The sequence below is a fragment of the Scyliorhinus canicula genome, chromosome 2 (assembly GCF_902713615.1).
Source record: "Scyliorhinus canicula chromosome 2, sScyCan1.1, whole genome shotgun sequence".
NCBI classification, from domain to species: domain Eukaryota; kingdom Metazoa; phylum Chordata; class Chondrichthyes; order Carcharhiniformes; family Scyliorhinidae; genus Scyliorhinus; species Scyliorhinus canicula.
This window is the reverse complement of record NC_052147.1, coordinates 106,956,220-106,981,369: the sequence shown is the minus strand read 5'-3', so window position 1 is coordinate 106,981,369 and position 25,150 is coordinate 106,956,220. Positions and strand designations below refer to the sequence as shown.

Genomic DNA, 25,150 nt, shown 5'->3' with positions numbered 1-25,150 from the left:
AAGTGGCTGTTGCCTGGTACTTGTGTGGCATAAATGTTACTTGCTACTTTATCAGCCCAAGCCTGAATGTTCTCCAGGCCGTGCTGCGTATGAACATGGACTGGTAAAATACCTGAGGAGTCATGCATGGTACTGAACATTCCAAGGATCCTCACTTCTGACCATATGCTGAAGCAGCTGAAGATGGTTGGATACTACCCTGAGGAACTCCTTCAATTATATCCTGAGGCTGATATAATTGACCTCCAACAACCACAATTGTCTTCCTTTTTGCTAGACACGAGGTCCGACCAGTGGAGATTACACCCCCCTCCCCCCTTAAACCTATTGACTTTTCCTTTTGCTAAGGCTCCTTGATGCTACTCTCTGTAAAATGCTACTTTGATGTCAAGGGCAGTCACTCTCATTTCACCCTTTGTTTCAGCTGTTTTATCCACCTTTGAACCAAAGCTGTAAATGAGTTCAGGAGCTGAATGACCCTGGTGGAACCCAAACTGAGCATCAGTGAGCAGGTTAATACTTCATGAGGGCCACATGATAGTACCAACGATGGCACCACCTTATTAGGTTCTTGATTAATAAGGGGAAATGGGGTTATGGGGAGAAGGCAGGAGAATGGGGATGATAAAAATATCAGCCATGATTGAATGGCGGAGCAGACTCGATGGGCCGAGTGGCCTAATTTTGCTCCTATGTCTTCTGGTCTTCCATCTTGTTGGATGTGGCTGACCATCCCACTTTGTACTGACAGTTGGTGCGTTGGCCTCTTTTCATGTTGCTCAAATAGCTAAATCATCTTTAACTTTCCCCATAATATTTTTCATGTTAACTCCACCAAGCATAAATGATATCTCGGTATACGAACAAAGGAGATAATATACCATGTATTATGGGTTTCTCCCATGTGAATGAGGAGTAGAGATTTTAGTAGATATTGTCAAATACAATCCGAAGGAGCAAATATGTAATGAAAAATGGATTCAGAAGTAGAAAACTCGAGCCAACTCTTGACACATAATGAAAATTATGTTGCGATAGTAATAGTGCTTGTTGGGTGAATTGGGCATTCTGAATTCTCCCTCAGTGTACCCAAACAGGCGCCTAGTGTGGCGACTAGGGGAATTTCACGGTGACTTCATTTCAGTGTTAATGTAAGCCTACTTGTGACACTAATAAAGATTATTATTATTGTAATTAGGTCTTAACCTGTGTCCTAACTGAAAAAAGGAACATAGGTGAAATAATTTCACAACATTCTACCAGGACAGGAAAAAGTGATGCTGTTAAATTTGTGACATTGTGTTACGGGCAGCTGTTTTTCTGGCCGTGAACAAATTAATGGAAGTTATTTGGTACAGAATGAAGGAGGCATGCCGGTACAGTGGGTAGACTGCTGCCTCAAGCTCCAGGGGCCCGGGTTCGATTCCGGACTTGGGTGACTGTCTTTGTGGAGTTTGCATTTTCTCCCCGTGTCTGCATGGTTTTCTTCCGGGTGCTCCGGTTTCCTCCCACAGTCCAGTGATGTGAAGCTTAGTTGGAATGGCCATGCTAATTGCCCCTTTGTGTCCAAAAAGGTTAGGTGATGTTACTGGGTTACAGAGATAGGGTTGAGGCTTGGGTTTAAATAGGTTGCTCTTTCCAGTGCAGACTCGATGGGTTGAATGGCCTCCTCCTGTACTGTAAATTCTATGATTCTATTTGGTCCATTGGGCCCATGTCAGAGCTGTGTATAGAGCCCAGAATTCTGGGTTGTGGTGCCCTGGATTTTGTGGTCAGCGGCAATGTGTTAGTATTCACTGCTGACCTCGAAGACGGCTTGCCACAAAGAACTAGCACCCTCTGTGGCATGGATCTTATTCCTTCCTGAAGTTGATTTAAATATGGCATTAACGATAAGGGACCTTAGGCATCCAGTAACAAAGATATCATCAAGCAAGGCAAGCAACCAATCGCATAAAATAATTATCACACACAGCAAACCACAAAGTAAAATGCAGTGATTATCCTTCACTTCTTTACAGAGAGCACAATAAAGATTGGGACTTGAATGTAGGATGAAGGTGCAAGGTGAAATCGCAAATGTGGGGGGAAAAAAAAAAATCAAAAAAATATAGAATCTTCTATCATATGGAGAAATTTTAAATTTCTCAAATATAAAATTAGTTGCTCAGCGCACAGTGTTTGTTGAACAGTAATTATGACAGTACACTTAAATTATTTTTTTAAAAATCTACCCTTGGTTCAATAGGTGTAATATTTTGGGAGAATTTTCCATCGGCATTAGAGCATTCACTATAGAAGTTCACATCAGTTCAAATGTGTTCTAAAGATTCCAATCTGTGGGGATTTCCTTGTTTTGCAGAGGTCAAGAATTATTGACAGCAAACTCCGAATTTCCAAAGCTGTGTATGCACAGATGCCAGAGGTTTTTGGCAGTTTTACAGTTGTATTGACAGCAAGTGCTGACTATTTTTGCCGTTGTTACAACCGCAAAATCTAGAAAGATGTGTTCATATAATTTTGACGTTTGTTGTTGCAACCATATATGCACATATAGACCCCAAACACACCATGAATCTTTACTCAGTACTGCTCTTCAAGCCTTACTGGCTATCGTTATATCAGGAATGTCCTTGGGAAGGAAATCTGTTGTCCCTACCTGTTCGACCTACATGTGACTCCAGATCCTCAGCAATGTGGTTGACTTTTAAATGCCCTCAGGGATAGGCAATAAATGCTGGCTCAGCCAGCGATGCCCACATCTCATGAACAAATTCTGAATTCTCCCTCTGTGTACCCGAACAGGCGCCGGAATGTGGCGACCAGGAGTTTTTCACAGTAACTTCATTGCAGTTAATGTAAGTCTACTTGTGACAATAAAAAGGTTATTATTATTATTATTATATCGTATTCCTGTGCACTTCAAAATGCTGCATACAGACACCAAAAATCAACCAGAAGACAGTACAAATACTCAGCAGGCAGCATCTGTGGAGAGAGTTAACATTTTGCTTCGTTATAACCATCATCCTGAAATGTTTACTATCTTTCTGTCTCTGTTTTGCTGACTATTTCCTGCATTTTCTGTTCTTATTTCAAATTTTAGCAGTATTTTGATTTTTCACTCAAGATAAGAATGTCACGGGAGGAAAAGGCATGTCCCCTCAGACACTCCTCAGAAAAACCACCACCATCTTCAACATTTCTAAATTGGCCAGAGCAAAAAAATTATATTGTGCACTTAAGATTTGTTCCTCTAATGTTACAATTATTGAAATACTGGGTTAGTTACAGCTCAAGTCATAAGAAGTCAAGTCCTATACTGTTTTCCGTTTTTTTTTTGTCAGATGTGAGACTATTGTGTTCTAGTTTTCATAAGAAAGCAAACTAAATTGTGGAATGTGATCCCAAGATATTAATGCCCTACAATTCACTGCAATAAAAAAAATCAGCATTGACCTTGGATGCAGATTTATATTCAAGACTGTTTTTCAACTGTAATTTGTTTTGGAGTTGTCTGTTTTTCGGGGGCTGTTAGCTTTAGGGGAGCAGGAGTATCCTCTTTTTTATTTATTTTTATTTTTTATAAATTTAGTGTACCCAATCATTTTTCCAATTACGGGGCAATTTAGCGTGGCCAATCCACCTAGCTTGCACGTTTTTTTGGGTTGTGGGGGCGAAACCCACGCAGACACGGGGAGAATGTGCAAACTCCACACGGACAGTGACCCAGAGCCGGGATCGAACCTGGGACCTCAGCGCCGTGAGGCGGTTGTGCTAACCACTAGGCCACCGTGCTGCCCTTGCAGGAGTATCCTCTTGAGCTTCTCCCACTATTAAGTTAAAGTTAGGTCATGACTGATCTGTATCTTAATTCCATTAACCTTTCTTCGCACAATCATCCTTAATGCCCTTGCCTCACAAAAATGGTTAGATCTCTTTTTTGAAATTTCCAGTTAAGCTAGACGTAACAGCTTTTTGGGTAAGAAAGTTCCAGATTTCCACAACACTACATGTGCAAAAATGATTCCTGAAATCAACCCTTTAATAAGACCACAAGACGTAAGAGCCATTTGACTTATCGCGTCTGCTCCGCCATTCAATCATGGCTGATATGTTTCTCATCCCCATAATCTCTGATCTGGGCAGAACTTACATTTTACGGTTATGCCAGAAGAGAAATCTATCTATTCAATTGGCCCTTCTTAAAATCCAGAGGTGGTGGCGTAGTGGTATTGTTGCTGGACTAGTAATCACTAGTCATCCAGAGACCAAGGGTAATGATCTGCGGACCTGGGTTCGGTGGAATTTCAGCTCAATGAAATATCCGGAATTAAAAATCTAACGATGACCGTGAAACCATTGTCAGTTGTCGTAAAAGAAACCGTGCTGGTTCACCTTATGTCCTTTTTCCTTACCTGACCTGGCCTACATGTGACTCCAGACACACAACAGTGTTGTTGACTCTTAAATGCTCTCAAATGGCCGAGTAAGTCACTCAGTTGCATTCAACCACTACGAAAATACAGAAAAAGGAATTAAACCTGACGGACCACCCAGTATCGAGCCGGGCACTGGAAACGACAACCCAGACCTGTTGACCCTGTAAAGCCCTCCTTACTAAGATCTGGGGGCTTGTGTCAAAGTTGGGAGAGTTGTCTCACAGACTGGTCAGGCAGCAGCCTGACATAGTCATGCTCCCAAAATCATATCTTGCAGACAATGTCTCAGACACCACCATCATCATTCCTGGGTATGTTCTGTCTCACTGCCAGTGGTAAACAGTCGGGAGGGAGTTGCCTTGGGAGTCCTCAACATTGACTCTGGATCCCACGAAGTCTCATTGCTTCGGGTTAAACATGGGCAAGGAAACCTGCTGATTACCACGTTCTGGCCACTATCAGCTGATGAATCAGTACTCCTGCATGTTGAACACCACTTGGAGGAAGCACTGAAGGTGGCAAGGGTGCAGAATATACTCTGTGTGGGGGACTTCAATGTCCATCAAGAGTGGCTCAGTAGTACCACCACAGACCGAGCTGGCGTGCTCCTAAAGGACATAGCTGCTAGACGTGGACTGCAGCAGGTGGTGAGCGAACCAACAAGAGGGAAAAACATGTTTGACTTCGTCCTCACCAACCTGCCTGCTGCAGATGCATCTGTCCATGACATTATTGATAGGAGTGACCATTGCATAGTCCTTGCGGAGACAAAGTCCTACCTTCACATTGAGGGTACCCTCCATGATGTTGTGTGGCACTACCAGTGTGCTAAATGGGATAGACTTCAAACAAATCTAGCAACTCAAGACTGGGCATTAATGAGGCATTGTGGGCCATCAGCAGCAGCAGAATTGTACTCAACCACAATCTGCAACCTCATGGTCCAGCATATTCCCCACTCTACCCTTACCACCAAGCTAGGGTATCCACTCGGGCTCAATGAAGAGTGCAGGAGAGCCTGCCAGGAACAACGCCAGGCATACTGCAAATGAGGTGTCAAGCTGGTGAAGCTACAACACAGGACTATTTGTGTGCCAAACAGCATAAGCAGCAAGAATAGACAGAGCTAAGCAATTCCACAACAAATGCATTGGTTCTAAAATCTGTAGTCCTGTCACATCCATCCATGAATGGTGGTGGACAATTAAACAACTCACTGGAGGAGAAGGCTCCACAAATATCCCCATTCTCAATGATGGAGGAACCCAGCACATCTACAAGGCACAAGTCAGGAGTGTAATGGCATACTCTCCACTTGCTTGGATGAGTGCAACTCCAACAACACTCAAGAAGCTCGACACTATTGTGCTTGATTGCTACCTATTCCACAAACATTTAAACCTTTCACCACTGAACAGTGACAGCCATGTGCACCATCTACAAGATGCACTGCAGTAGCTAGCCAAGGTTCCTTGGGTAGCACGTTCCAAACCCATGACCACTAACATCTAGAAGGACAAGAGCAGCACATACCTGGGAACCCCACCCCCTGGAGGTTCCACTCCAAGTCACTCACCAGCCCGACTTGGAAATATATTGCCGTTCATTCACTGCTGCTGGGAAAAGAATCCTGTGACTCCCTCCCTTACAGCACTGTGGGTGTACCTATATATCCGGGACTGGAGCGGCTCAAGAAGGCAGCCATCACCCCTTCTGAAGGGAAACTAGGCTTGGGCAATAAATGCTGGCCTAGTCAGCAATGTCCACATCCTATAAATGAATAAAAAATAAATTTGATACACATATTTAATACTCAAGGCAGTACAAGCCGAGAAACATCTCTCTACTAGCGAAAGACAATTGGTGTTATTGCTTGAGGGGCATCACTCCATTCAAAGCATAGGGCAAGGTAAGGAGCTAGGCAGTCTCATAATTTTAAGCCTTTTAATCCAGTTAATTTTCTGAAAAATCTGCACTGTAGTCCCTGTAAGGTTTCCTAAGATTCTAGAGACTTTACCATATGACAAGAAAGAGCACATCAATGTCAGAAATGTAATAGATCAGAAACATAAAAAGTAAAGTATCAATCAACAACGATTAGCAGTAATCAACAATAAGGGGAGAAAGCTTAACTTTAACAATTGAACAGACTTCTCACTCCCTTTCTCCGATCAAGTTGTGAAGTGACAACATCGATAACATGTAACACCAATAGCTGTCAACACCTCTCCGTAAACATCTCTCTCTCTCACAATCTCTCTCTCTCTCTCTCTCTCTCTCTCTCTCTCTCTCTCTCTCTCTCTCTCTCTCTCTCTCTCTCTCTCTCTCTCTCTCTCTCTCTCTCACTCTCTCACTCTCTCTCTCTCTCTCTCTCTCTCTCTCTCTCCCTCCCCCTCACTACCCACATCTTTCTCTCAACTACGCTCTCAGTTCCCTCCTCACTCCCTGCCAAAATAGCTTCTTGAGTCCCTTTTTTATACTGTACAAATTGAAAGCCCACCGTCACCAAAATGTTTTGAAATAGCCAATTGGTCTCGCTTGTCAATAATGAAATAGGAATTAGCCCATTGGTTTTTAGCTAATTATGCACTTTGTTTCAGCTTTAAGACCATGCCTCTTCTCAAACAATGGGCTGGATCCTCCGCAGACCCACACCAGAATCGTGTTTGGCGTGGGGGCGGAGAATCAAAGTTTCCGACAGAATCCGACCCGGCACCACTCCGGCGATTCTCTAGGCCCCGAATATCCACTAATTAAGCCGCGCAGCTGGGGGTCATTGCCACGTGGTTGGGGGGCCATTGCCAGAGGCCCTCCCAGCGATACTCCACTCCCGACCGGCCGAGTTCCTGACGGCGTGGGAGTAATGTGGTATGGCCAGTTGGGACTCTCGTGCGGCGGCTGCCAACTCAGTCCGGGGCCGCCCTGGTGGGGGAGCGGGGGATCGAGCACCAGTGGTTTGGGGGGGGGGGGGGGGCGCCTTAAGGGCGGCCGGAGCAGCGATCGGGCTGGTATGATGCAGCGGTTCGTGGCCGATTGGGGAGGGGGGAGGCCTAATTTATCCGTGTTGGTCCGAGTCTGCCATGGCACTTGGCGAGGCCGTCGCCACCGCGCGCACTCGCGGACCTGGAAGTGCGGGGTCCGTATCTGCAGCCAATGCTGCGTGAAGCTCCCCTGGTGCCCCCCAGAAGGTAAGTGAATCGCCTTTAATGTTTTGCAGGAAACTGAGGCAACTCCAGCGTTGTTACACCGGTGTGGGGACATAGCCCCATTTTGGGAGAATCCAGCCCTATATCTGTTGAGGTAGGCCATGTTAACCAATAATTGGTTAACATAGCTGTCTGTCATTTAAAGTTGAGGCTCTTTAAACAAGGGCCTATTCATTCCTCTGGTCACAGTTAACAGGTCATGGTATCTAGTTTTATTCTGTCGGCTTGGGTACATAAGCTTCTTATTTCCACAGCATTTTATGAATCAGCATTAATCTGCATTATCCGAACCTTGTATTTTTTATGTGCATTTTTATTAGTTATTCCATTTTTACAAAATAACACAACAAACCCTCAAAACTGGTACAGTGCAGCATAAATGCTTCTGCGTGCACAACTACAGAAAAAGGAGAACGATAACAGTTTCAGGTTAATCATTAGACTTGGTGATGGATGGATAAGCTAGTGAATGGGGGAAGAAGAGGATAATGCCATGAAATTGTGGTAAAATGGTGCACACCTTCACGTGTAGTGATTGCTCACACAGCCAAAAAAATATATAGGATTAGCTATTCACGCCCGATTCGGGCTTGCACCAATGTACAGCTCCCCCAACTCCAATTATGCTAGAGGCACCAGTGACACATCGGTAATATCTTGAAATGAAATGAAATGAAAATAGCTTATTGTCACAAGTAGGCTTCAAATGAAGTTATTGTGAAAAGTCCCTTGTCGCCACATTCCGGCGCCTGTTTGGGGAGGCTGGTACGGGAATTGAACCGTGCTGCTGGCCTGCCTTGGTCTGCTTTAAAAGCCAGCTCTTTAGCCCTGTGCTAAACCAGCCCCATCCTTTTTGTCTGATATGAGACCTGCCTGTACCTCTGCAGGAGCCAGTTAATGATTCTATAACCCCAAAATAAAGAACAAGAAATACAGAAAAATAAATCCGTAAAGACATTACTTCTAAGGGGTATTTTACATATAACTACAAGATGCAACTCATTCTCAACATTTGGTACAAAAAAGTGTGATTATTACTTTTCCCTTTCTATCACCTGGTTAACGCAACCAAAATACAATAAATATCCTTCCTATATAACTTCGGAATTGTGTAAACCACAACGGATACATATGAGATCCCTATGAGTTTTCACTTGTCGTTAACACTGAGACAGGTTCTTGCCCGTTGATTGCCACTTGCTGTATGTTTCCAAAGTACCTTGATGTGCAGCCACTTCACCAACCAATGATTCGTACTGTATTGCTTTTATCTTTCGTAAAACTTACAGCTATAAAGCTTGTATAGCTTTTTTTCATAAGGTATGGTATTTGTTGATTAATCGTGCTCCTGCAATCATTAATTATTAAGCACTAAGCCATAATGTCTATTTGGAGAGCATGTGTAGACTCAATTGGCAAATGACCTCCTCCGTAACAATTCTGTGATTCTGTTTGTGTACTTCTTCCTGATACAAAATGTTGAATCTTCATGAAACTTTTTAAAAATCCTCACCTCCCAAGTGTACTGTTATTTTGCGAATCAAAATCTATTTCCTTTGAAAGTATTTTTTACTCAAGATGCCCCTCTTTCTCAATCTCTGTCACTGATGTATGAAATTTGGTGCATCATCATTTAAATGTATCATTAATATGAGATATTTCTGGTGACATTCAGAGCAAGTGGTACTTTCATTCTCATTTCCTTGTGGTTCTGTGTGGCTTTCCTTTCCTTTCCAATATAGTGTGATGCACGTTACCTCTATTTCACTCCTTTTCATCCTTGTGTGCTCACCCCCCCCCCCCCCGGATGGGGTTGCTGGGGTATGGAGATGGGGTGGAGGTGTGGGCTTAGGTAGTGTGCTCTTTCAGGGGCCGGTGTAGACCTGATGGGCCGAATGGCCTCCTTCTGCACTGTAAATTCTATAATTCCACAAACCTGTGAGCTGAGAACCTTCAAAGCAATTTTGTTTTCAGTTTTTAAGCTTAATTTTCCAATTGTTTCTTGTATGTGTTGATGTTTAAATTTACCAATTGACAGATACCAGTGACTTAAGTATGAATGGATTTTGAAGCCTGACTGATGGGATGAAGATCACCGGTGCCCCTTAGTTGTAAGAATTCTGGATGAAATGACTGAGGCAGTCTCAATGCATTCACAACGACCGTAAACCGAATGCCGTTTGAAATTCAGTGTGTTGATAGTAAAGTGGCTGACGTTTTGACAGAGACCATGAGGCTGGAAGAAAATAATGATGGCGGGATTATTTTTAGTTAGTGATTTACTCTGTATCTGGCCTGAGCACTACTGAACTAAGAGTGCTTGATCCTGGTATGAGGGAGGGATGGAAAAGTAATCATACTGAAGTAAGTACTTTATTTTGATCACTGGTTTAGGAAAAAGATCTTTATTGGCATTCAAGTTCATCTTCTAAATTAGGTTTGAGTTTAGTTAAAAATTATTGGCATGCAAGCAATTCTGAAGTAGAAGAGAAGGCCTATTCAAAATCTATTTTTTCTTAATTCATGGATGCGAGTACCAGTGGCATTTGTTGTCCATCCCCAGTTGCCCTTGAGAAGTTGGGGGTAAACCACCACCTTGAAACACCAGTCTATCAGGTGAAGATAAACTCACCATTTGACTTTCAATGGTTTGATACAAAGGGCAAAGGTCAATTGCATTGCTCTGGGTCTGGAATTACAGACAACTCAGACTGGATAAGATTTCTTTCCTCAAAGGTCAGCATGGTGACACAGTTGTTAACACTGCTACCTCACAGGACCAGGGTTCAATTCCGACCTTGGAGTTTGCACTTTCTCTCCATGTCTGCATGGGTTTCCTCCAGCTGCTCCAGTTTCCTCCCGCAGACCAAAGATTTGCAGGTTAGAAGGATTGGTCATGCTAAATTGCTCCTTAGTGACCAAAATGTTAGGTGGGTTACTGTGTTACGTGCATAGGGTGAGGAGTGGGCCTAGGTAGTGTGCTCTTTTGGAGGGCCATTGCATATTCGATGGGCTGAATGGTCTCCTTCTGCACTGTAACGATTCTATGATTCTAAAGGACATAATGAGCCAGATGGGGTTTCGGACAATCTGGTAATTTCATAGTTTTCATTGTTGAGCCTCACTTTTAATTCCAGATTTATTAATTAATTGAATTTGAATTCCTCACGTTGCCACAGTGGGATTTGAACTCCTATCTCCGGAACTTTAGTCAGGCTGCCTGGATTACTTGCCCAATAAAATTACCATGCCAGAAGACAGTGCTTTAAACTCCTACCCTTTCAATCTTCAGCATTTCTACTGATACCTGTTAAGTGTAGATATTCAATTGTTGGACAAGTGAATATTTCTTCCGACAGACCATCTTGACATTTAGTATTTTAGAAGCCATTTTCATTGTTATCTGTACATTGTTAACTTGAATCCTGCTTTTTAGATTTTCTCTTCCACCATAGTGACATGAAACAATTGTGCTACACCTGGGTACTATTGATAGATAAATATGCTGTTCTTGATGTGCACAAGTTCTGTCAAATTGACTTGGGACAATTTTCCTATGCCATAGAGGAATTTTTCTTCTCTTTCACCGAATACTTTGGTGTACATAGCTTCACCTTTTTTTAAGTTTGTGTTTTATATTTGAGTGAAGTCTTGTTTTAAAAAGTAATTATTTTAAATGCAAGTGAAACTGAAGACAAGCTCACTCTGCGCCATGTTGATCTATGAAGCGATTCTTGCACTCACTAGCTCATGGTAACTTATTAGTTTATGATGAAATCATAGAATTAGATCATAGAATTTACAATGCAGAAGGAGGCCATTCGGCCCATCAAGTCTGCTCGGCTCCTGGAAAGAGCGCCCTACCCAAGGTTAACACCTCCCCCTATCCCCAGTAACCCCACCCAACACTAAGGGCAATTTTGGACACTAAGGGCAATTTATCATGGCCAATCCACCTAACCTGCACATCTTTGGACTGTGGGAGGAAACCGGAGCACCCGGAGGAAACCCACGCACACATGGGGAGGATGTGCAGACTCCACACAGACAGTGACCCAAGCCGGAATCAAACCTGGGATCCTGGAGCTGTGAAGCGATTGTGCTATCCACAATGCTACCGTGCTGCCCTGTAATGGATCAGCAATGATAACTCTGTTTCTTTCTCATCTGGTGAATATTCCCAGTATGTTCTGTTTTTATTTCTGATTTCAGCAAGTGACTTAGGTAAAGAATGCAGATTATTAGTGTTGAACATATTTCGATTCCGTACAACCAATGAGATCAAGAGGTGCCTGTGAAGAAATAACACACATTGCATAAGACTTCACCCGTTGCCGGTGTTATCTAGTTATGTTGCTCTATTATGTATTTTCTTTTATTTCCTTTTCTTTTCATCATCTTAATCTGTTGAGTTGCTCGCAGAAAAATACTTTTCACTGTACCTTGGTACATGTGACAATAAACAAATCCCACAAGACCATAAGATGTAGGAGCAGAGGTAGGGCATTCAGCCCGTGAAATCTGCTCCGCCATTCAATTAGATCAGGATCCTGCCTCATCCCCAGAACCCTTGATTCCCTTATTGATTAAGAATATGTCTGTCTCAGCCTTGATTGATTATTGATTTCATAGAATATAAAGAGCTGAAGGAGGCCATTCGGCTCATCGAGTCTGCACCGACCCGTGGAAAGAGTACTCTACCCAAACCCACACTCCATCCCACCTAACCTTCTTGGATACGAAGGGCAATTTACATGGCCAATCCACCTAACCCGCACATCTTTGGACTGTGGGAGGAAACCGGAGCACCCGCAGGAAACCCACGCAGACACGGGGAGAACGTGCAGACTCCGCACAGACAGTGAATCAAGCCGGGAATCGAACTGGGACCTTGGAGCTGTGAAGCAACTGTGCTAACCACTGTGCTGCCCTGATTGATACTTGATGTGTTCTAGATTATTCAATCTTTTTGCCTTCCTATTCGCATAACTTCAATTAAAATTACAAGCAATTTGAAGCAGTTCAGAGAAGGTTTACCGGACTAATACATGGAACGGGTGGGTTGTCTAATGAGGAAAAGTTTAACAGGCTAGATTTGTATTCACTGGAATTTAGAAGAGTGAGAGGCATGGTTGAAGTATGTAAGATCTTGAGTGGTCTTGACAGGATGAATGTGGAGAGGATCTTTTCTCATTTGGGAGAATCTAGACCTGGACCACTGTTTAAAACTAAGGAATCTCTCATGTTGAAGAGAGAAGAGGGCAATTTTTTTTCTCTCCAGGCCAGGGCATCTTTGGAACTCCCTTCCTGAAAAGGTGGTGGAAGCAGAGTCTTTGAATGTTTTTTCAGGCAGAGGTGAATACATTCCTGGGGTAAGCAAGTGGGAACAGGTTATCAGGGGGTATTTGGGATGCAGATTTGAGGTTACTGCCGATCAGCTATGATGATCATAAATGGAAGAGCAGGTTCAACAGGCTGAATCATATGTAAAAAATGCGACCTCTGTTGCCACTGATTGCAAAGTCAGCGCCAGTGCTTATGTTAGATTAAAGATGCCAGTTCATTTCTGGCATTAGGGTGTGCATTTGAACAAGATATTTGAGTCTGGGATCATCAATTTCATGCAGATACAATTGAGGCAATCTATGTTTGAATCGAATGCTATAAATTGAGGGGCAGGGTAGGGGGGGGAGCTGAAAAATAGCATTATTTACAACATTGTGAAAATTCAAAATAAATACATTCCTTCAAAATTAAAATGTAAATTTCCAGAACAGCTTCCAGAGCAAACCTTTTTTTTTAGAATACTTGGGATCCATCCCTGTAATTGAAAGAATGTATAGCTTTGAGTTTGTGTTTAAAATGTACATTGACCATGTTTACTTAAATCCAAGAAACAATGTCTTTACCACCTCGAATTTATTTTTAAAGTTCAAGCTGAAGTGTCTTAATCGTAATAAACAAATTGGATATTTGGCAACAAATGTGAATTATGAAGCTTATATACTTTTTTAATTATTTCCAATCCTTTGTTAACAGGTTGTGCAGTCTCACCTTGGAGCAACATCCAGTGTCAAAGGTATGAGATCTGCAGTCTAATGAGTTAAGGTTTTTAAAAAATATATCTAGTAGGTTTGAATATTCCAGAATTAAATTCCTCATTGAATTATATTGAAGTAATATGTGATGGTTTGCTTACGCAGTACTGATGCCCTGCTAGTGAACAACCTAAAAATAAGCATTGCAAATCTTTGGTTCTGTGAATTTGTGAGTTACTGTGACCCCATTTCCAAGATGTTAGAAAAAACTGGAGCCATAAATCAAATGCTTTGTTACATTAATTTTAACTGCAATTTAAAGGAAAAGGCTGTAAGGAGATGGTAACTGTGAGAGGCAGAACTTCTCAATGCTGCTTATATTCAGCACTGGGCTACTGCTCTGAACTTGGTATATTTAGGAACAGGCAGAATGTGAGTGTATGTTATTGGCCTATAAATCCTTAAAAGGCATTTTGACACTAAGGCCTGCTTCCTGAATTGTGTTCTTAGTAGGAATGGAAAGGTTTTGTGTGCAAGCTTTCAACAAACATCAGTCTATTTACATGAATTATTCTTTAGGGAAAAAAAAGCAAATTAATGCTGATGCTGAAATCTGAAATCAAAGAGAAAATGCTGGAAAATCTCAGCAGGCCTGGCAGCATCTGTAGGGAGAGAAAAGAGCTAATCGTTTCGAGTCCAATAGGCCCTTTGTCAAAGCTGAAAGACTTAGAAAGTGGGAAATATTTATACTGTGGGGTGAGAGAATGAAAGATGAGTCATAGCCACAGAAACCAATGGAACAGAGTGCTAATAGTCACAGAACCCAAGGGAACAGAGTGCTAATAGCCTGTTTGGCCTTTCACACCTTTTGTTCTCATGGGGTCTGCCATTAGCACTCTTTCCCCTTGGTTTCTGTGGCTATTAGCACCTGCTGAGATTTTCCATCATTTTCTCTTGGGTTACACTTCGGGAGTTCAGTTTCCTTTGGTTTACCATTATTTTGTGATTTTTTTTTTGTTCTCTTTAAATTTTATACAGATTTACTATTAAAATACTGTGTGATAGGGTTTTGCACGAACAAAATACCTGATGGAATTTAAACCCTTGGTTCCAATTAATGGAGCAGGAGTTTTTTTTTTACTGTAAAAACAAAATATTGCAGATGCTGGAAATCTGAAATAAAAACCGAAAAATCCTGGAAAAACTCAGGCCTGCATCATCTGTGGAGAGAGAAACATAGTTAATGTTTTGAGTCCATATGACTCTTCCTCAGTTGTGGAAGAGTACGGTATTTCAATAGTTTGAGCGACAGGTGAAACTAGCAGTTTATCACCCTGCTATTATGCAGTAGCAACTGGAGCTGTATTTTCCACTAATAGAATTATGTCATCAAGCCCAAAAGGCATTCTGCCTACCAAACAAATAAATAATGTGAATATGAATTTCAGTGCTGATGCAATGCAGATAGATATGTAAACCATACGTCCCAGTTACTGACGGATTGTATCAAATAGCATGTCCCATTGACTATTTGTAATAGGCAGAGTACTGACTATATTCGACCAGCCCATGTATGCAAAAACTCAGAACCTAATATCTGAAGTTAGATATGATTCTGCGATTGGGCGGAACAATCAATTCCGCTGAACAATCCCGAGTCTGCTAGGAATTGCATTGACAATCAATTTAAGATAATCAATTGCGCTTGCTGTTTGGCTCACTTACGCCTGCCAGAAAGTTGGTATATTCATATGCAAGTTCTGTCCTCTGCAATCAGATAGAGCAAGTTTGGGCATTGCGTCTTTTTAAATTAGCTAAAAGCATGGAAATAATAGCTCACTGGTGCATTCTCTATGGCAACAATGCAACCAATCAGAGATGACTTGCCATTCATCTGCACCTTTTTCTCTGGCAGTATAAATTGTTTTCTTCCTTTGAAATTGGCGTTCTTTCTTCAGTCCTGATGAGTGTCTCTCTCTTCATCAGCACTCAATCTTTGGACTACTAAGCAACTAATCTTTATATAGCAAATGTGTCAACTTAGTTCACAGAGCATAAGTGAGTACCAAACAATTACAGAAGAATTAGGAGAAATTATGTAAAGTGTGGTCAGACAGAAATCCTAAGGATGCTTTTTTAAGTAAGGATAGTGGTAGCAAGATGAAGGATATCCCAAGAGTTGGTTTTGAGATAGCCGAAGATGGGGGATATTCAAGAGGCCAATATCAGAAGACTGAAGGGCATGGGCTAGAAAATAGAGCTGGAAGACAACTGCAGAAATAGAGCAGAATGCGTCATGAAGGGATTTGTAAACTACAAGAATAAAAGGGAAGAAATAGGCAGTGAAGAACAGCTGGTGGCTGAACTAAAACTTAATGCATGACAGGATGAGCAGGAGGAATTTTGAATGAATTGGAGTTGATGTAAACTGGAGCTTGAGAGGCTGTTTTTGAAGATATTGGGGAAATTAAACCTGGAGGCACCGTAAGTCACAGTGGGATCAAGCAAGGGCCTAGATGGGCTCTGCAGCGAGGGCAGAAGTGGGTAGTCTTCAGGGTTGTTCGGATATCCAGTCAGTTTAGAGTCAAACAAGACACCAGGGGCCTGCACTGTTGTGTTCAACTTGTGGAATTATTCTTAAGGAAATCTAAAGTAGTTGGCCTTCCTCTACCGTCTGATGTCCTAAACCTGTATTTATTTGAAATTATCCTGTACCAAAAGGTAGTGCCCTGAATTCCTGGTATTTAATTGAAGTAGAAAACAAAGGATTCTTATTGAACAGTGAAAGTGCACTGTGAAAATCGTGACCAAGATAAGTTTGATTTTACTTTCAACTGAATTTTGCTGCTGTCAGATTCCCTGGGGTCAAGTTTAAAATTGAAAAGACTGCTTTTGGAGGTTTTTTGCAGAGACAGATTATTATATTTTTAAAAACCACTGAAAATACATCCATTATACCTCACTTAAGACGGCGCTTGATGTTGACCTGAAGTAGCGGTGGTGTGCCGTTCATAGTCGATACTTTAGGATGAATATAGCATTAAATCAATTTTTTCTTTTGAGGTTGTTTGTCCTTTAAAATGTCTTAAAAAATGTAGTCCTGCTATGAGTGCCAAAACTCTTGAGTATATCCAACAAATACTTTTGATTTTCATTGCGTGATTGTGATGTATGAGCTCAAAAATTGTAAATACAAAACTATTGGCATCTTAACAGCGCACGCACTGTGCTGTCCAATTGAACTTTTGTTACATTGGGACTGGAAATTGTTACTGTGCTGTTGTGAAATTTAACTGCATTACAAATTGATATTTTCAATCTTTGATGTTGAGAGTTTTGGAATTCCAGTCTTTAAGGGTGTTGCTGCAACATATGAGGGCTGCAACACACATGTTAGAGCATTTGAGCGCAGATTTTCACCTGTAGTTAAAGAACAAGGTGAGTTCTAATGTGCTTGCCGTTTGGAACATTGAATTTGCAAGTCAATTGCACAAGCAGTTCACTGTCCACAGATGAAGATCAGGCATGATTGCTTAATTGGGTAAAATATGTAACATAAGGACATTCTTAAATGAAATATTTGAGTAAAGCTCATCTTTATTCCTTAAATGTTATTTATTGGTGCTTCAGATAAGGTGGTTATTGTTGAGTTATTTTTCTAGTTGCAGTAATATTTTTTGTTTGAAGGTATTGTTAACCGGAAGCCAAATTGGTGGACAAGATTGCAAAATAATGACTGAGTTATTCCTAGTGGCCCCTCAGTCCTAGGAAAAGCTCCGTCATGTTTAAAACCTTGCCATGTTTACTTTTCAATGGGCAAAGCCCTATTCCTTGAATCTTAACTTTAGGAAGGCAATCTTTCAAATGAATTAATTAATTAAGTGCACCTTGTGCATCATCAGTGGAAAGGGGACAAGCTGCAACTAGTGAAAATTTATCATGATTAGCAAGACAACAAAGAAGGAAATTATGTTTTCAGCCTCACTATTTTGTCCAGCTCACCAAAGGCGGGAATGAACTTAGTCCCAAACAAGCTGACCATTGGAAATTTCCAGCCCTGTTTTAGCTTCCAGCTGTGATCCTTTCTAGCAACTTTATGCCTTGGTCAGAATTCTAATTACACAAGATTTTTAAATTGAGATTGGTTTCCCTTTCAAAGCAGAGGTAATCGGAAAAGGTAGGCATAACTTTGTATCACAATAACCTTACATTAAAAAGTGTTATGTGATGTAAAATTCATGTTTTCATTTTAGCCTTGATATGGAAAGACCCACCAATTATTTTGTAAGGTTCCAGTGGTTCTTTAGAGGGCTATAGTGTCGACATGTAAAATTCAAATCGAGTTAACACAAAAACAAACTCTGAAACATGATCTCTTGCCAAGTAAAAAGACAGGCAAATATTGTATTGTGCGCTTTCTCCCCATTGGCTGCCTGTCAAAACAGACATTATATTTCTTCCTGGGTAGAGGTCCACTATATTGTGGGCTACCCCAAACCCACACCGTAAATTGACACAAACATACTGAAACATCCTTGCACATTGCGCTTGGAATTATTTAGCACTCTGGATTAAGTCATTGCAAGTCCATTTTCTTACGAGCTAAGTATTCTGGATCCAGCGAGTGATGTATTTTCTGAAGGGAGGGTCACTACAGTTAAGTGTATATGTCCAGCAGAGAATTGACATCGGACATTTGGAGACTGACCTTTCCTTTCATGTCCACTATAGGGAATGAAGAAACAGCAAAAACTTCTGACGATATTAGTTTGAGCTTGGGCCAGAGCTGCAGTTTGTACAAAGATGCGAATGATGAACAAGGTGAGCCTGCAGGTGTTTGACTGGCAGACAATCCAATATTTTTTGTTGTTATGCTGGTATTTCCATAAATGGATCCGGCTGAAAATTTATTGCATTCCACTTAAAATCACCAGTTTATTAATGCAGAATAACAACCTACTTTGAGGAATATTGGAATTGGAAGCTTGATCTGCTTGTGTAAGCTATAATTTAGCAATGAAAATGGATTTGAAAAACTGGTTTAAATTAATTGTGAGATTTGCATTATAGAAGAGCAAAAGCTGAGCTGGAGCATTCAGACTTCAAAGATAACACCTCTGGATTACTATTTGAGTCACACACACATTGGCTTTCGGTCATGCAGATTGGAGAATTAAACTTGTGGCTCATGGAGTGGCATAGGAAGAAAGGGTTTCAATTCACGGGCAATGGCACCAGTAATATTGAAAGAGGGAGCTGTTCCTTTAAGCACTTTAAACTAGTGTAATATCTAGCAAATTTTATAACGACGGCTTTGGATAGGACTTTTAAAAAAAATTTTTATTCAAGTTTTTTAATAACAATAACAAATTTTCTCCCCGCAATTTAAAACAAACAAGGCATGTTTCCACACCAAAACAAGAAAAGAACTCTTTCTCCCCCCTCCCCCAAAATAAATTATAACAAATAGCAATACAAGAAAGAAGAAAATAACATAACAAACCCACCGCCACAAAAACAAACCACCCAACCATCCCCAAACCCCCCTCCTTGCGCCGGGCTACTAGAGACGCAAAGGCCAGAATGCCGGCCTCTCTCGCCTCCTGCACTCCCGGCTCCGAGCTACCCCAAAGATCGCGAGCCCCCATCCCGGCCTGACCCTAGACCCAACCACTTCCGGCAAAATCCCCGCCACCCCCTTCCAAAACCCCTTCCAAAACCCCGGACATGCCCAAAACATATGGGTGTGGTTTGCTGGGCCACCTGAACACCTCCCACACCTGTCTTCCCCTCCGAAAAACCGGCTCATCCTTGCCCCCGTCATGTGAGCCCTGTGCAGCGCCTTCAGCTGAATTAGGCTGAGCCGTGCGCAAGAGGAGGAGGAATTCACCCTCTCCAGGGCGTCTGACCACGTCCCATCCCCAATCTCTTCCCCTAGCTCTTCCTCCCATTTCGCTTTGAGCTCATTTACTGAGGCCTCCTCCTCCTCCTGCATCAGTTGGTAGGTAGCCGAGATCTTCCCTTCCCCGACCCACGTCCCCGAAAGCACCCTGTCCTGCACCCCACTTGGCGGCAGCCACGGAGACTCCTCCACCTGCCTCTTAACAAAGTCCCTGACCTGCATATACCTAAAAGCATTCCCAGGGGGGACGTTCCACTTCCCCACCAGCTCCTCCAGAGTCGCAAACTTCCCGTCCAAGAAGAGGTCCCCAAACTGTCTGATGCCTGCCCTGTGCCAACTTCCAAATCCCCCACCTGTTCTCCCTGGCGCAAAACGGTGATTGCCCCGTATCAGGGCCCAAACTGAGGCCTTCACTTCCCCCCTATGCTGCCTCCACTGTTCCCAGATTTTGAGGGACGCAACCACCACCGGACTCGTGGAGTACTTTGCCGGGGGGAGTGGAAGTGGGGCCGTCACCAAAGCCTCCAGACCCGTACCCGCACAGGACGCTACCTCCAGTCTCTTCCATGCGTCACCCTCCCCTTCCGTCACCCACCTGCGAATCATCGCTACGTTTGCTGCCCAATAATATCCACACAGGTTGGGCAGCGCCAGGCCCCCCACCTCCCTTCTTCGCTCCAAAAATGCCCTCCTTACTCTCGGGGCCTTCCGCGCCCACACAAACTCCAAAATCGACTTATTCACCCTTCTGAAAAAAGCCTTCGGGATTAATATGGAGAGGCAGTGGAAAAGAAACAAAAACCTCAGGAGCACCGTCATTTTAACAGACTGGACCCTGCCCGCCAACGAGAGTGGCAGCGCATCCCACCTCCTGAACTCCTCCTCCATCTGCCCCACCAGCTGCGAAAAGTTAAGCCTATGCATAGCCCCCCAGGTCCTAGCCACGTGGACCCCAAGATACCTAAAGCTCCTCTCAGCCCTCTTCAATGGAAGTTCCCCTATCTCCCTCTCCTGACCCCCCGGATGCAGGACAAACAGCTTGCTTTTCCCCACATTGAGCTTATATCCCGAAAAGTCCTCGAGTATCCTCAGCACCTCTGGCATCCCCTCAGCCGGGTCCGCGACATACAGCAGCAGATAATCTGCATACAGCGACAACCGGTGCTCCCCTCCCCACCCCGCACAATCCCCCTCCAACTCTTCAAGTCCCTCAGCGCCATGGCCAGGGGCTCAATTTCTAACGCGAAGAGCAGGGGAGACAAGGGGCACCCCTGCCTCGTCCCTCTGGAAAGCCGAAAGTCCTCTGACCTCCTCCCATTCGTCACCACACTCGCCACCGGGGAGCTGTACAGCTACCTCACCCAGCTAATGAACCCATCACCAAACCCAAACCTCCGCAACACCTCCCACAGGTAACTCCACTCCACCATATCAAAAGCTTTCTCCGCATCCATGGACGCCACTATTTCTGACTTCCCAACCACCGGCGCCATCATCATAACATTCAGGAGTCTCCGCACGTTGGCATTCAATTGTCTCCCCTTTACAAACCCCGTTTGGTCCTCATGAATCACCGTCGGGACCACATCCTCCACCCGCCTGGACAGCATCTTTGCCAACAACTTGACATCTAGGTTAAGGAGCGAGATCGGCCTATAAGACCCACACTGAAGGGGGTCCGTGTCCCGTTTCAGGAGCAAAGAGATAATTGCCCTGGACATCGTCGGGGGCAGAGCCCCCCCCTCCCTGGCCTCATTCAGGGTCCTCACCAGCAGCGGGCCCAGCAATTCTGAAAATTTCTTGTAAAATTCCACCGGGAACCCGTCAGGCCCCGGCGCTTTCCCTGGCTGCATGCTTCCTTGGATAGGACTTTAACTGACAAAGGGTTGGATCAGGTGAAGGGAAATTTAGAAATATATAGAAAAAAGTCAAGGCAATAGAGCAGTCATAGAATTAGAACTTGCATTGCAGAAGGAGGTCATTCGGCCCATCATGTCTGCACCAGCCCTTGGAAAGAACACCCCATCCAAGGCAATACTTTTTGGAGCCAACTTTTGACAAAGTTATAATATTGTGTAACAAGGCAGGAACATATGAATATACGAATTAGGAGCAGGGTTAGGCCACTCGGCCCCTCGAGTTGCTACACCATATTATATTCCATTTGCCAATTTGTTTCCCCCACTCACTTAAACTATATATGTCCCTTTGTAGCCTCCTCACGCCCTCTTCACAATTTGCTCTCTTATTTATCTTTGTGTCGTCAGCAAATTTAGCAATCATACCTTCAGTCCGTTCATATAAGTTAATTATATAAATTGTAAGGCGTTCAGGCCCCAACGCTGATCCCTGTGGCACACACTTGTCACATCCTGCCAAACAGAAAAAGATCCATTTATGCCAACTCTGTTTCCTGTTAGTTAATCAATCTTTAATTCATGCCGATATGTTACCCCTATATCATGAGCTTTTATATTACTAATTATATTATTAATTAGTCATCTCATAGGAAAAGATCTGCTGGAAATAAGTGAGCTGGTTTAGCTCACTGAGCTAAATCGCTGGCTTTTAAAGCAGACCAAGCAGGCCAGCAGCACGGTTCGATTCCCGTACCAGCCTCCCCGGATAGGCGCCGGAATGTGGCGACTAGGGGCTTTCCACAGTAACTTCATTGAAGCCTACTCGTGACAATAAGCGATTTTCATTTTTTCATTTCATAATACAATTAAATGCAATGTTAAATTTAACGTCCTTCAGCCCAGGATAAGATCTTTAACTCCAACAAATCCAATTACGTAGGGATGAGGGGAAACTAGCTGTGTGATTGGGTAAATAGATGAAAAGGAATGGCAGTAAATAAACAATGAATTTAATAATGCACTTCGGAAAATCATGATATAATCAGACAGAGTCAACCCATATTAACGAAAGGGAAATTATGCTTAATGAGTTTGTTAAAGTTTAATATAATTGGATGTCCAATTTCTAAAGCAGTCAAAAGGATACCGCACAAAAGATAATACGCAAGATAAGGGCTCATGGAGTTGAGAGTAATATATTAACATGGATGGAAGAAGGGGACAATGAAGTACAAGCAGAGAAAAGGGATAAATGGGACATTTTCAAGTTGGCAGGCTGTGACTAGTGGAGAACTGCATGGATCAGTGCTAAGGTCTCATTTATTTAGAACCTATATTAATGATTTCGACAAAGGCACTGAGACCAATGCAGCCATGTTTGCTGAAAATGTAGAATTAGGTGGGAATCCAAATTATGAGGAGGGCACAGAGGTTGCAAAGAGAAATAGACTGGTTAAATGGATGGGTATTAGTATAGGAAATGTGAAGTTATTCACCTTGATAGGAAGAACAGAAAAACTGATTTTTTTAAAAAAGGTGTGAAATTTGTAAATGTTGATGTGGAGCTCCACATTAGCTGGAGTAGGCTATAAAGCCCCTTGAGCCTGTTCCATTAGTGATGACAGTGGTGTCATCAATGATCTTCACGCTCATTTTTCCACCTGATTCCCATAAATTTGATTGCCTTAAGGGTCCAAAAATCTATCAGTCTCAGCATTGAATATACTGAATGACAGAACATTCAAAACCCTCTGAGGTTCACAGTTTAAACGATTTGCAATTCTTTGAATTATGCAATTTTACAGAGAATTTTTACAGAGAATTTACAGTGCAGAAGGAGGCTATTCGGCCCATCGTGTCTGCACCGGCTCTTGGAAAGAGCACCCTACCCAAGGTTAACACCTCCCCCTATCCCCAGTAACCCCACCCAACACTAAGGGCAATTTTGGACACTAAGGGCAATTTATCATGGCCAATCCACCTAACCTGCACATCTTTGGACTGTGGGAGGAAACCGGAGCACCCGGAGGAAACCCACGCACACACGGGGAGGATGTGCAGACTCCGCACAGACAGTGACCCAAGCCGGAATCGAACCTGGGACCCTGGGGCTGTGAAGCGATTGTGCTATCCACAATGCTACCGTGCTGCCCCTTTCTCCTTGTCTCAGCCCTAAATGATCAGCTTTTTATCCTGAGTCTGTGCTCACAGTTCTAGATTCTCCAGCTAGGGTAAACAACCTCTCTGCATCTGCCCTGTCAAAACCTTCCAGAGTCTTGTATGTTTCAATGAGATTTCTCATTTTTCTTAATTACAAAGAATAGAGGCCAATTACACTTTCCCCATACTTTCTCCATACAGGAAAACCCCTCATCTCCAAATCAATGAACTTTCATTGCACCACCTCTATGGCATATTTTTCCTTCCTTAGGTACAGAGACCAAAACTGCACAAAGTACTCCAGATATGGTCACACCAAAACTTGTGCAACAGCAGTAAGACTTCCTTACTCTTGTGTTCCAATCTACTTGCAATAAAGGGCAATATATCATTTGTCTTCCTAATTCCTTCACTCTGCAAGTATGTTAACTTTGGGTATCCTGTGCAAGAGTGCCCATTCTCAGTCGTTGAGTGTATTCAAGGCTGAAATAATTTTGTGGTCTCTCAGGGAATCTGGGAATGCGGGGAATAGGTGGGAAAGTTAAATTGAGGCAGAATATCAGCTATTTAGGACTGAGAAGAGTAGAAATTGTCTCAAGTGTTTGTTGAAATTGCTCACTGCAGAGGCTTGAGGGTGCTTTGCCATTCAGTATACTCTCGGCTGAGGTTGACAGATTTTTGGACTCTTAAGGTAATCAAGGGATATGGGAATCGGGTGAAACAATGAGTTTGAAGACCACCCATGACCCTAATGATGGGTGGAACAGGCTCAAGGGCTGCAGAGTCTTCGCCAGCTCATTTCTGCTCTACTCTTATGAACAGTTATTAGGACATTGTTTCGGACTCATATCTAACATTTTCAAAAGGAGACATGATCGCAATGAGAGATATGCACTTCTGACTTTTGTCATGGTACATCATGCTTTCTTTATTAAATTGATCGTTTGAACTACAACAATTGTTTCCCCTTTATCATCCCTGCTAGTTCTATCCTCGAAGAAACTTTCATTGATTTATCAAACATGATTTCCATTTCATGAAACCATATTGTCTCTAATCATATCCTGATTTTCCAAGTGATCTCTAACCAAATACTTGATAGTGGTTGTAACAGTTTCCTGACAACTGGTGTCGGGCTAACTGGCCTACTCCCTGTTTTGTGTCTCCCTGTTTTCTGTCTCCCTGTTCTCTTGAATAACAGTGTTACATTTGCTACCAAACAATCCACTTTCTAAGTTGTAGATTGTAGCGGTTTTGGAAGATTGCAGCCAACACACTCGCTCTCCCTGCAGCCACCATTTTTAGAATGCTAACATGTAGGATATAGGGGCCAGGGAAATTGGCAGAATTTAGTCCTATTAACTTCTTCAATATTTCTCTTCACTGAAATCAATTACTTTAAGTCCCTCACTCTCTTTAGACCCCTGTTTTCCCACTATTTCTAGCAGATTTTGGATATTCCACTATGAAGACAGATGCACGATATTTGTTCAACATCTCAGCCATTTATTTATGCCCCATTATATTTTTTCCTTTCGTAGCC

At 42.8% G+C, this 25,150-nt stretch overlaps 1 protein-coding gene across 6 annotated transcripts in view; it reads left to right on the top strand.

The window, feature by feature from the left end:
• Positions 1 to 25,150, top strand: part of pcnx1 (pecanex 1) — a 356,856-nt gene that overhangs the window by 128,963 nt on the left and 202,743 nt on the right. For all 6 annotated transcript variants that reach the window (XM_038784415.1, XM_038784439.1, XM_038784431.1 and 3 more), the window contains 2 exons: positions 13,688 to 13,727; positions 18,418 to 18,507. In XM_038784415.1, the coding sequence (XP_038640343.1) occupies positions 13,688 to 13,727; positions 18,418 to 18,507 (130 nt within the window). The remainder of the gene's footprint in view (positions 1 to 13,687; positions 13,728 to 18,417; positions 18,508 to 25,150) is intronic.